The sequence below is a fragment of the Austrofundulus limnaeus genome, unplaced genomic scaffold (genome assembly GCF_001266775.1).
Source record: "Austrofundulus limnaeus strain Quisiro unplaced genomic scaffold, Austrofundulus_limnaeus-1.0 Scaffold440, whole genome shotgun sequence".
Taxonomy (NCBI): Eukaryota; Metazoa; Chordata; class Actinopteri; order Cyprinodontiformes; family Rivulidae; genus Austrofundulus; species Austrofundulus limnaeus.
Window position 1 is genome coordinate 232,527 of NW_013952842.1, and position 13,358 is coordinate 245,884.

A 13,358-nucleotide genomic window follows, 5' to 3' on the forward strand; every position below is an offset into this window, starting at 1 on the left:
CCTCCTCCTCCTGGGTCAGACCACCGGGTCCAGGTCCGGCTCGGATCCCCTCCTCCTCCTGGGTCAGACCAACAGGTCCGGGTCAGATCCCGTCCTCCACAGGAGCCCAGTGGTCTCCCCTGGCAGCTCCGGGTCTCTCAGGGTTTCCGGTTCTGGTCCGGTTCTTCTGGGTCTGCAGCTGACACTTCCAGCAGAGGCACCGGAGGAACGGGCAGCTCTGACCGTGACCTTTAACCCGGACGACGAGGCCGTGATGGCGGTACCGGGGAAGGACCGGACATGGTGGTTCTGTTGACCCGGTGTGACCACCGCTGTCCCGAAGCGAACCTTGATGACCTCTGTCATTTTAAATTTTGACATTTTGAATTTCTGATGTCCTTATAAAGAGGAAACCTCAAATTATATTTGAATATTGAGATTTCCCAGTTGGAAAGAAACCAAAACATTGCTAACTCACTGGGAAAAATTCAAAATTTTTAGGTATTTTTCCTTAAAAATAAGTTTTTTTGTTGCTACTGCTCAAAAAAGGCTTCAAAAAATTTTAGGATTATATTTCAGACAGTTCATTAAAATGAAACATTGAAAAGGCATTAATTCATTACATTTTGACAAAATGCAACATTTGAACACGTTTAAATCAAAACCCTACATCTGCCCATTTCTCCACATCCCACTTTTGGACTTAATCCTCGTTTCGATGTGATGGGTCACAGATATTAAACTTTGACATAATTTCCTCCAACATTAACAAAGACCACTGTGATCAATAAAAACAAGCAAGAGCATTTTTTCTGTTTATTTACATCGTGTACGATGTTACATTAAAATTCCATGTCGCCTTCTTTTATTATAAATACACCACTTGAGACGAGGCTAAAATACATCCTTCAAACCTTTTAAAACATAAAAACAAACCAAAAGTCAAAGAATACAAGTATTTCAATGTTTGCATCTTTCATTTGTTAGTAAAAACATGCAAAGCAAAAATATATCATATGAAAATAAAACGGTAATATGCTGCTTTACAGAGAAGTACGTACGTGTTGGGGAAATAGAAATACTGGTGGAGCAAAGCTTAAAGATTCTTCTCACAAACGTTCAGTCATGATTTTTACCAACAGAAACAGAGTTAATGATCAGTACAGTACATATAAGGAACAATGGACGGTGTTCATTTGTCGTCTGACAGTAAAAAGGTTTTCTTGATAAAACTTTAAGGCTAATGTTTAAGTCATGCGTCATGGGTTAAAAACAAACCAAGCAGCTCAGCCATGGGCCGGTTCCTGTTTTCAACACACCACAGAGTTAAAACGTCACGTGTTAATGTTTATATGTTCTAATGGTTTAAATGTCTAAAGCCAGATAAAGCCAGAGCGTATTTTTATTTCCTACCTATGTTTGCAACAAGCTAACATGATACCGGCCCACGCCTGGAGCAGAGAGGACTGTGATTCAGTGATCCCAGTGGTGGTCCGAGTCAGATTAAAACCCACGAACTGCAGATGTCTGAGCAAAAACCTGGAGACGACACGAAACAGAAACATTAGATCACAATAATCCAGTCATGGACTAAAGCAAAACCTCGGTTCTTTTTACGAACCTGTCAACGTGTCTGGAACAAGCAGGGGTTAACATGGTGGTCTTCCAAATCCAGATCTGTCAGATGCAGGTTTTATTCTCAATCATCTCTAAGTTCCTCTCAGCGGGCTTTGTTCCTGATTTGTGATGGATTTTTTGGAGATGGAGCTGCTTCGTTGTGTTTACAGATGTGTCCCAGCCGAGGAAAGATCTTGAAGCTTTGCATTCATTCAGCAGATTCTCATTATTTCTCTTCATTTGACTCCATATTCTGCTCTGCAGAGAACTACTTATACTAATAAATCAGAAATATACACATGTACAGAAGTTTAAGTTTGTACATCCAATTTGGTTCTCTATCAGTCCAACACAGTATTTTAGGGAAACGGATGTGTGTTAGTGGAAGACTAAATGCTTTTCCTAAAGTTTAACAATCGAAGAGTCAAGCAGAAGAAGATGTTTTAGATTCATGGAACAAACTGCTTACAGAATGACCGTGAATCTGAGGAGGCCACATACACGGGCCTTAAAGGATAAAATACACAAACAGCAAATGGATTACAATTGTAAAAAAATTAAATGTTTAAAGTGTTGTAACAACCTCGTGCAGAACAGCATACAGATGGTCTTTATTCCACAGAGATTGAGGCATCTGGTGAGCGTTTTAAAGCACGTCGACCTTCAGTACCTCCGGCTGTAGCTCGGAGAACCGTAGGAGGAAGAACTGTAGGAGGAAGACGAGAAGGTGGTTGTAGTGAGGCTCGACCCTGTGGCATCAAAGCTGCCCCTCCTGGAGCCAGATCTGGAACCAGTCCTTGATCCGGAGCGTGACCCGGTTGCAGAGCCAGAACCGCTGATGCTGTAGGGACTGTAAAGACCTTTACTGGACTGAGAGGATGCTTCAAGTAGTCTCAGACCGGTTCCCTCCTCTGTCATGCTCCTTTCCATGGCATCTTTGTAGGAGATCTTGAGTTTAGTTTTCGGACAGGTGAGGTACTTTGAATAAGCGCTAACGTCTCGTAACTTCTGGGCCGTGCGTGCATCTAAGGTGCCCTTCTTCACGGCCTCATCTATAGAGACTCTGCTGGTAGAGTCGGGTTCAATCAAGCCACCGGTGAGATACTGGACCTCAAGGAATCGCTGCCCAGCTTCGTAATAAAGCCATCCTTTCTTCAGAGCTTGGGCTGCAGACATTTTGGTTTTAGTTCTGGGATCTTCAAATCCATTGTACGCCTTCTGGGCTAAATTGATGCGGTCTACCATGATTTTATCCACAAGTCCTTTGTTCAGAGCATCGGCAACAGAGAACTTCTCCCCGGTGTTTGGGTCGATGATGCCTCCAGTGCAGGCCTGGGCTTCCAGCAATCTTTGACCCGTTATATTGTCCACAAGATTTCTATGAATGGCCTCAGTGACTGAAACCTTCTCCAGTGTCTCTGTGTCTAAGATTCCAGCCACAGGTCCAGTTTCCTCTGTTGGGTCATTCCAGGTTGTTGCTGGTGTTTTGATAGTAGGTACTGGGCTCATGGGGTAGGAGGACGACTGGTAGGAGGAAGAGGAGCCGAAGGAGGAAGAACGGGATCTGTTACCGCTCATGTTTCCAGACAGCATATCAGCAAACTCCGTAATGGATAAGGTTCCAGATCKGTACTGATCCAGTGCTGACTTATCAATCAGGCCTCTGGAGATTGCATCATCAATATCGTACTGCCGGCCTGACCTCCTGTCAATGATCATGGACTTCACGACTCCATCAGATGATGTGATTGTGATCTCCTCCCATTCACACTCCTGCTCTGCCAGCTCCAGATAGGTCTGGTGGTCAATCAGACCCTTCTGATACGCTTCATAAACCGACATCTCTTTGCCAGACTCTGGGTCCACGATGACGACCCGTCGTTTGCGAACTGAAGACTTGGAGGACGTCTTCCTCTCTCGTTTCTTTTCTTTCAGCAGCAGGAGGCGAAGGCCGGTCTCTGGGTCCGTCATGCATCTCTCCATCAGCTGCAGGTAGGTCAGATTTTCCTCWGTGTTGGGGTCAAAGAAACCTTTTGTGTCATCGGAGGGGTCAGTGAGAATCTCGTTCATTTCCTCATCAAAAAGGCCACGTTCATACGCCGTTTCAACAGGCAAACGGTGACTCTCTTCTGGATCAATGATTCCCCCCGTGGCAATTTGAGCCTCCAGCAGACGGATACCGTGGTCTTTGAGAATCAGTCCTTTCTTCATAGCCTGGAAAAGAGAGATGACCTTGCCAGAATAAGGGTCCTTGTAGCCTGTGACAGCTCGTTCAGCTGAGAGGAGTTTGTCCTTAAACTCTTGGCCAACAACAGCCATTTTAACAGCTTCGATGACGTTCAGTTTCAGGTTCTTGATGGGATCGATCACATACCCTGTAGCTGCTTGAGCCTCAAGAAGCTCAAAGGCAGTTCCTGGTCTGATCATGTTCTTCTTCATTGCTTGGTAAATTGACAGACGGTCTTTGCTGGATTCTACGTACACACCAGCGATGCAGCTGGTGCCCTCGAGGTACTTCTTGACGTTTCTGCTGACCTCCTCTACTGTAACAACACCCTCGGTGAGCTCGTTGTAGGTCTTTTGGTCGATAATCTGAGAGCGGAGCAGTTCATCTATGGTGATTTGTTTTCTGAGACCCTTAAAGAGAAGTCTTCTGTCTGCCAGTGAAAGCAACTTCAAACCACTTTCTTTGTCAGCTCTGCATCTTTTCAGTAGTTGTGCATAGGACTGGTTTTCATCAGTTGTTGGATCAATGTAACCTCGCACGTCTAAAGTAGGTTCAGTTATTCTGTCAAGTGTCTCCTTATTGATGTATCCTCTCTGCATGGCGACATCTACAGGCAGATGGAAGTAGTATTCAGGATCCATCAGTCCTCCGGTGGCATTCTGGGCCTCCAGTAGCCGTAAGGCGTAATCTTCAGGAATCAGGTCTTTTTTCATTGCTTGGAAGAGGGAAATGACCTTTCCACTGTATGGATCCTTGTAACCGGTCACTGCTCGCTCAGCTGAGAGAAGTTTGTCATGGAGTTCAGGGCCAACAAGACCTTTACGTACAGCTTCATCAACTGTTAGAAGCTGATCTCTCACTGGGTCAATCATGAATCCTGTAGCTGCTTGGGCTTCGAGAAGTTTCAGAGCRACTTCAGGCTTAATCTGTCCGTTCTTCATGGCCTGGTAAATGCTGATCCTGGGAGGACTGTCGGACATAATCCCAGCAATGCATCCAGTACCAAAGAGGTACTGCTTCACTGACGGCATTTCCATCACCTCACGAATGCTCATCTTTTCTTGCTTCAGGAGATTGTATGTGTTCAAATCAATGATTCGAGCACTGTACAGCTCCTCGATCGTAATTCTGCGTCTAATCACATCACACGACAGGCCCTGCTCAGAAATGAGAGTCTCTCGTTGTTCGATGATTTCAATAATGATGATTATCATTCTCTCCTTTGTGATTTGACCCATGCGGTACTGTTCCATGAGGCGGCGCCTCTCTTCTTCTGGAAGCATGTTTGAGTTCATCACCTCCCAGATAGTCAAAGCCTTTCCTTCAAAGCTCTTGTGTGGGATCTCGATTTGAGTATTAGCTAGGTCTGTTTTGGCTTGCTCCTCCGTATACTCGTAGGATTTCTCAGCCGGTGCAGGAGCTTCAGTCTTCGATAGACTCAGGTAGCACAGRCCTGAGGTGGGGTCTCTAGTGCATTTCTCCAGGAGCTGGCGATAAGTCACACTTTTGTTGGTGTTGGGGTCGGTGAAGCCTTTAACATCGCCTGTTGGTTCATTGAAAGACTTTAACATTTCTTTACTGAAACAGCCACGCTGAATGGCCACATCGTTGGGAACACGATGGCTACTGACTGGATCAACGATGCCTCCTGTTGCAAACTGAGCTTCTAAAATAGGAATAGCGTGCTCCCTCAGCACAAGCTCCTTCTTCATGGCTTGGAAAAGAGATATTTTATTGCCTGTGTATGGATCCTTGTATCCAGTCGCGGCTTTTTCTGCTGAAAGAAGCCTTTCGTGAAGCTCTGGGCCAACAACTCCAACCTTCACAGCATCRTCCACAGAGTACTTCAGGTTTTTAACTGGATCTGTTATACCTCCAGTCCCAGCTTGAGCCTCAAGAAGAGCCAGTCCAGTGTTATATTGCAGAAGGTGCTTTTTCATTGCCTGATAAATGCTGAACTTTTCATCTTTATCTGCCATGGTGATGCCATCGATGCAGTCTGTGCCTTGCAGGTACTTCCTGACTTTATCAGTTTGACCGACTTCTTTGGGCGTCTTTTTATTCTGCATGACTTGCTCGAATGTAGCCTTGTCAATGATGCCGGAATCAAGCAGCGAGCTGGCAGGGACCGGTGCTCGGAGGCCTTCAAAACAAGGTTCTGTCTTTGTTTTATCCTCCTTTTCAACAACTGTCGTTATTACAATCTTTATCAGCTTCTCAATTGTTACCAGTCCCATCCGGTACTGACGGATCAGCTCTATTCTTTGTTCCTCTGTGATGTATTCAGAGTTTATGATCTCCCAAATTGGGACTTTTCTCCCTTTGAATGGGCCGTGCTCCATTTCCATGGTTGCTTCACTCAGGGCTTCTTTTGTTTTGACCTCCGTGATCTGTTTGTCTTCTTTTGCCTTCTTTGAGAGGGGAAGCAGTGGAAGTCCAGTTTCTTTGTCTGTGACACATTTATTCATGAGCTGTGAGTAAGTTGCATCCTCCTGTGAGTTGGGATCATAAAATACTTTAATCTCATCTGTRTTTTGGTTCAAGGTTTTACCAGTTTCTTCATCAAAATATCCACGCTTGCAGGCGACCTCATGTGGGACTCGGTAGCTTTTAATCGGATCAACAACTCCACCTGTTGAAAGTTGTGCTTGTAGCAGACGGATGCCCTGATCTTTCTTTACAAGGCCTTTGCCCATGGCTTCAAAAACAGACACAGTTTTGCCGGTGTACGGATCTTTGAAGCCGCTGACAGCTCTCTCTGCTGACAGGAGGCGTTCGTGCAGCTCTGGACCAACGAGACCCGCTTTAACGGCTTCATCAACAGGCATCCTCTCATTTTTCACTGGATCGATCATAAACCCTGTCGCTGCTTGAGCTTCAAGGAGATTCACAGCTGTCTCTGGAGAGAGCAGGTCCTTTTTCATGGCTTGATAGAAAGGCACTTTCTCCTTGGTTGGTTCATTCAACAGTCCAGCAATGCTGGGTGTTCCTTGTAAAGCCTTCTTCACCAGGTCCATGGCAGAAACCTCTTGAACCGAGATCTTACCGTTACTTAGTTTGTTGAACAGATCCTTGTTTATAATCTTAGACTCCAACAGTTCACTGGCAGAGACCGGAGCCCTCAAACCACTGAACACACTTCCACTGTCCTTGTCTTTATCTTCCACAACAGTGATGACAATTTTGATGATCTTCTCCACGGTGATCTTGCCAGACTTGTACTGACGGATCAGTTCTCTTCTCTGGTCCTCAGTAAAATACTCGGAGTTTATGACCTCCCAAATAGTGACGGTTTTTCCTTTGAACTTTCCAAACGGGACGTGGAGGTGTGATGTACTGAACAACTCTTTGGTCTCTTCGTCGGTGTAGGTCCTCTCACCCTGAGCAGCTTGCTCTGACACTGGTAACATCAGCAGACCGCTCTCTGGATCTTTGCTGCATTTCTCCACTAACTGTTTGTAGGTGAGTTGCTCCTGAGTGCTGGGGTCCAGGAATGACTTGCAGTCATCACTGGGATCGATGAGTTTCTTGTTCATGTCTGCATCAAACTGACCCTGCTTGTAGGCAGTCTGCAGGGGCACCCTGTGACTGTTGATGGGGTCAACGATGCCCCCGGTCGCCAGCTGTACATCCAGGAACTTGGTGGCTTGTTCTTTGTCAATAAGACCCTTCTTCATGGCCTCGAACAGGGAGATTTTAGCTCCAGTGTATGGATCTTTAAATCCAGTGACTGCTCGTTCAGCAGACAGCATCTTGTCATGAAGCTCTGGACCAATTAGTTCTTCCTTGACAGCTTCATCCACAGAGAGAAGCTTGTTGTTTATTGGATCAACGATGAAGCCGGAGGCTGCCTGAGCCTCCAGGAGCATGGCTGCAGAGCTGGGAGTGATCTTGTTCTCCGTCATGGCCTGATAAATGCTCATCTTCTCTCTGGATGGAGTTAAGATCCCGCCCACACAGCTCTGGCCCTTGAGACACGACCTGACCTTGTCGGTCTTTTCCAGGTCTTGGACTGAGACTTTGCCCTTCTTCAGTTTGTCCATGTCCTTCTTGCTCAGGACTCCGATGTCGTGAAGCCTTCCAGCAGGAACTTTCTCTCTGATTCCATCGAACGCTAACCGAGCTTCTCCATCCTTCTTCGATGCGTCCACCTCCACAGAGCCGTTAAACGCTTTCTTGGTTGTCCCCGCCGCTGCCATGCTAACCAGCTGCTCTTCAGGAACCTTCTCTGTTTGAACTTCCATCTCCTTCGTTTTGGACACGCCTTCTTTAGGAGCACCTTGGAGAGTCTGCAGTTTCTCCCTGAGCTTCTTGTTCTCCTCTTCCAGGAGTTTTTCCTGTTCGGGTTTCTTCTTCTCCAGAGCTTCCATTTCCTTCTGCTTGTTCTTCACCTCCGCCTCGGCCTCCCTCTGTTTCCTCACAGCCTCCTCCAGGATGGCCTGCAGCTTCTTCCTCTCCTCCTCCATCAGAGCGCGCTGACGCTCCTGTTCATCTTCAAGAGCTTTRGCCTTCTTCACTTCCTCCTTGAACTGCTTCTCCAGCTTCTTCTTCTCATCTTCCACAGCCTTTTCTCTTTTCAGCAACAGCTCCTTCTCAGTGAGGAACGACTGCTGCAGGATGACCTTCTGCTGCTCGATCTGCTCCTGCTGGGCACTGGCCATCTGTGAAAGCAACAAAGAGTCAGTAAAACATCACAAGTTACCTGATGGATACTTGAAYACTCCTGGGTTCTTTGAAGGGATCCCTGATTAGTTGTAACATTAGACTTTATTTGATAAACATATATTTTAACAGTAAAATAAAGACTGTAAAAATACTGTAGGATGTTCAGTTTTGTAAATAAAAAAAATATATTTTAACACGGACGGAGCCATTTTATTTGCACACAAAGCATTCTGGGTAAATGATGACGTGGATAGGTCCTCGGTGCGAGGCTGCTAGCGAGCTATATCCACCCTGAAGGTTAATCTTGGACAATATCTGATGATCGACTCTTTTAAATGAAACCAGAGAGCGTTGACAGAGAGGAGAAGGTAGAAATGACTCAGCCTGGAACTGAAAACATGGATGGAGGACAACAGGTTAGCTTGTTAGCCTTTGTGCTAGCACCGATGTTATATTTCCTTATATGTATTAGCTCGGTGCTAGCGTGTCAAACAAGCTAAACTGTTGTCCTCCATCCATATTTTCAGTTCCAGGCTGAGTCATTTCTACCTTCTCCTCTCTGTCAACGCTCTCTGGTTTCATTTAAAAGAGTCGATCATCAGATATTGTCCAAGATTAACCTTCAGGGTGGATATAGCTCGCTAGCAGCCTCGCACCGAGGACCTATCCACGTCATCATCATCGTCATCATCGTTTATTTATAAAGCACAATAAAAACCAAAGTGCTGTACAGGAGCGCATAAAATAAAAACAATGAACAAAGTACAGTAATAAAATGAACAATRAAAYSAAACAAAACAAAGGCTGGCCTAATGATCCTGCTCTTCAGACTCTTCAGCCTGTTTAAACAGATGAGTTTTTAACAGAGACTTAAACTCATTCAGAGACCCAGCAGACCTCACAGACAGTGGGAGATTGTTCCAGAGCCGAGGTCCTGCARCTGAAAAGGCTCTGTCTCCCCTGGTCACAAGCCSAGACCTGGGAACAACTAAAAGCTTTTGATTTACAGATCTCAGGGTCTGTTTGGAATGTGAGGCTGTAAAAGCTCAGTGAGATAATAAGGTGCCAAACCATTTAGACATTTAAAAACTAAAAACAAAATCTTAAATCAATTCTAAAAGTCATCATTTACCCAGAATGCTTTGTGTGGAAATGAAATGGCTCCGTCCGTGTTAAAATGTATTTTTTTTTTAATTTACAAAACTGAACATCCTACAGTATTTTTACAGTCTTTATTTTACAGTTAAATAAACGTTTATTAAATAAAGTCTAATGTTACAGCTCTTTAACAGCGGAGCTACAGACCTGCTGGGTGTTTTTCTGAAGCTCCTCTGCTTCTTTCTTCAGCTTCTCTCTCTCTGTCTCCAGCTCACAGATGGATTTCTTCAACTCATCAGCCTCTCTGCTGCTCTGCAGCCTCTGAGTCTCCAGTTTCTGCAGCGCGCTCTGCCTCACTTGTTCCTCAGAGTCCTGCAGACGAGTTTTAGCTTCGTCAGCTTGTTTCCTGAACTTCTGGACCTCCTCCTCAGCCTTGGCCTGAGCRTCGCTCAGCTCTTTCACCCTGAGCTTCAGCTTCTCGGCCTCAGCTGCAACCTGCTGCTGCCTCTTCTTCTCTGCGTCCAGAGACTTGTGGAAGTCCTCCGTCTCCTTCTGGAGACGCTGCTGGATCTGCTGTTTGTCCTCCTGCAGCTGCTGGGCCTTCTGCTGAGCCTGCTCCTTGAGTTTCTGCAGCTCCTCAGCTTCAGCCTTCAGCTTGGAGGCCTCCTGGATGGCCTGCATCTTCTCCTTCAGCATGTTCTCAGCCAGCGCTCGCTGCCGGCTCAGCTCCTCCTCGGCGCTCTGCCTCTGCCTCGCCGCCTCCTCAGCCTCCACGGAGAGCCGAGCAGCTTCTGCCGCCAGGTTCTTCATCTTGTCGGCCTCTTCCTGCAGCAGCTTCTGCGTGCCATCTTTGTCCTTCTGCATGAGGAGCCGGTTCTCCTCCTCGATCTTCAGTTTGATCTGGAGGAGCTGGTCCATYTGGGCCCGGACTCCTGCCAGCTCCTCCTCCACCAGCGCCCTCTGCCTGACGGCGTCGTCAGCTTCCTGTTTGAGCCTGTGCAGCTCAGCGTTCAGGACGTCCTTCTGCTCGTCGCTTTGCTCCAGCTGCAGCTTGATGAGCTTCAGCTCCTGCTCCACCTGACACCTCTGCTTCAGCGCCTCCTCTGCCTGCTCCTTGTGTTTGGCCATGTCTGCGTCGGCCTGCTGCTTCAGCTTCAGCGCCTCCTGCTCGGCTGCAGCTCCGCGGGCGGCCTCCTCCTCTGCCTCCTTCCTCAGCTTCTCTGCGTGGCTCAGAGCTCGGGCCTGCCTCGCTGCCTCCTCCTCTGCAGCTGCTTTCTGTTTCTGCGCCTCCTCTGCTTTGTGACGGAGCGAGGCGGCCTCCTGCTCTGCCCTGCTCCTGGCCTCCTCTGCAGTCTCAGCCAGCAGCTTGGCATGTTCAAACTCCTCCTTCATCTTCTCCTGAGCAGAGGCGTCCTCCTGGTTCTTGCTGAGGACGTTCTGAGCTCTCTGCTCTGCAGCGCTGCATTTCTGCACGGCCTGCTGGGCCAGGAGCACCTGCCGCTCCACCTGCTCCTCCGCCTGCGCCCTCTGCTTGTTGGCCTCCTCAGCTCTCTGTTTGAGGCGCTGCACCTCCTCCTGAGCAGCTCTCTGCTGCCGAGCCGCCTCCTCCTCGGCTGCTGCCATCCTCTTCAGCTTCTCCTCGGCCTCCCTCCTCTTCTTCTCCTCCTCTGCAGCCAGCTTCTTCAGCTTCTCGGCCTCCTCCTCAGCCTTCAGTTTRCTCCTCTGCGTCTCGTCTGCGAGCTCCTTCAGCTTCGTCAGCTCCAGCTCCAGCTCCGTTTTCTCCTTGGAGGCTTTCTCAAAGTTGATCCTGATGATGTGGATCTCCTCCTCCACCAGCCTCCTCTGCCTCAGCGTGTCCTCCACGATGCTCCTCTGCCTCTCCAGCTCTGAGTGGGAGGAGCTCGTCAGCTGGGTGACCTTCTCAGTGATCTCCTGTTTGTGCTGAGCAGCCTGCTCCTCCAGGAGCTTCCTCTGATAGGCCTCCTCCTCCGCCCTCCTCTTCAGCCGCTCGTTCTCGGCCTCTGTAGCCTTCAGGGCGATCTCCGCCTGGGTTTTGACTCGCGTGGCCTCGTCGATGGCAGCCAGCTTCTCCTTCAGGATCCGCTCGGCCTCGGCTCGTTGCTGCGCCGCCTCGGCCTGCGCCTCCTGCCGAAGCTTCTTGGCCTCCTCGGCCACAGATCGGAGGCGAGCAGCTTCGTCCGCCAGCTGCTTCATCTTCAGCGCCTCGGCCTCCAGCAGCTGCTTACTCTTCTCTGTTTTCGACAGCGTCTCCTTCTCGGTTTGGAGCTTCACCTGCAGCAGAGCGTCCATCTCGCCTCGCAGCCTGGTCAGCTCCTCCTCCAGCTGCCTCCTCTGCTCCTCGGCCGCCGCCGCCTCGTTCTTCAGGCGCTGCAGCTCGCTCTCCAGCAGGCTCCTCTGCTGCTCGGCGTGCTCGGAGCGGGCCTTCAGGCGGATGCAGTCCTGCTCTGCGGACAGCTTCTGCTGAGCGATGCCTTCTGCCAGCTGCCTCTGCTGCTGCAGCTGCGTGTCTGCGTGGTCCCTCTGCTGCAGCGCGGCCTCCGCAGCCTTGGCCCGGCTCTGAGCCTCTCGCTCTGCCTCCAGCTTCTGCCGCTCCGCGTCCTCCTGAGCCTGRGTCCTCCTCTGAGCCTCCTCCTCCGCCTGCAGCCGGAGGCGCAGCGCCTCGTTGGCCTTCTGCCTCCATGTTTCCAGCTCCTGCTCTGCCTGCTGCCTGGCTCTGTGCGCCTCCTCCTGCTGCCTGCGGAGGTGCTCGGCCTCYTCCTGCAGCTGCAGGACGGCTCCTTGTTGCCTCCTCAGGGACTCCTCCAGCTCGCTGGTCTTCTCTGTGAACATGGAGGCTGTGCTCTGCAGCTGGGAGGCGGCGGTCTGCTGGGCCACCTCCTCCACCACCCTGATCTGCCTCAGCTTCTCCTCCTCGGCCTGCTTCATGCGCCGCTCCGCTTCTTCAGCTTGCATCTTGAACTTCTGCAGCTCGTCCAGGGCTTTCTGCTTCTGCCTGGCGGCCTCCTTCTCAGCGTCAGATTTACGCTTCAGCTCGTCCTCGGCGCTCCTCTTCCTCTGTGCCTCCTCGGACACCTGTTTGCGGAGCCTTTCGGCCTCGTCCTGAGCAGCCTTCCGGAGCTTCTCGGCCTCGGAGGCCCGGTCTCGGAGCTTCTGGAGCTCTCCTTCGGCCGTGGCTTTCTGCTTGACGGTGGTCTCCAGCTGCAGGCGGATGATGTGGATCTCCTCCTCGATCTTGGTCCTGCTGAGCAGCGCCTCCTCCAGCTGCTGGCTCTTGGAGGTGATCTCCTGCTCAGACAGACTCCTCAGATGCTGCAGCTCCTGTTGGATGTTCTGTTTCTGCTTCTCGGAGTCGGCGGCCACGTCCTGCCTCCTGTTGGCCTCCTCCTTCATCTTCAGCTTCAGCTGCAGAGCTTCTTGTTGGACTTTGGCCACAGCCTGGGCCTGAGCTTCAGCCAGCTGCTTCTGCTGGTCTAACTCAGCCTGGACCTCAGCCAGCCTCCTCCTCTCCTCTTCCTTCAGCTTCTCTGAAGCTTTCTGTTGGACGAACAGGAAGAGGAAGAGGAGGGTCAACGGTTAGCACAGCAGGATGTGACGGAGCTGAGCCGTTTATTTTAAAAAGAAGGAAAATCATGTTGGGAAATGTTTGTCATGTTTACGTCACGTATGAAACACAAACACTGAAAACAGAACAGGACGACTCTTCATCTTCATGCAGGTGAAACATTTCAGTTCAGCACTTAATAATAATAAT

General features: G+C 49.4%; 1 protein-coding gene across 1 annotated transcript in view; it reads right to left on the reverse strand.

Moving 5' to 3' along the window:
- Window positions 1-781: 781 nt before the first annotated feature.
- pleca (plectin a) overlaps window positions 782-13,358 on the reverse strand; it is a gene marked incomplete in the record, with an annotated part of 79,068 nt that continues 66,491 nt past the window's right edge. The window contains 3 exon segments of the mRNA XM_014024786.1: window positions 782-1,518; window positions 1,601-8,484; window positions 9,794-13,141. Coding sequence (XP_013880240.1) covers window positions 2,260-8,484; window positions 9,794-13,141 — 9,573 coding nt within the window.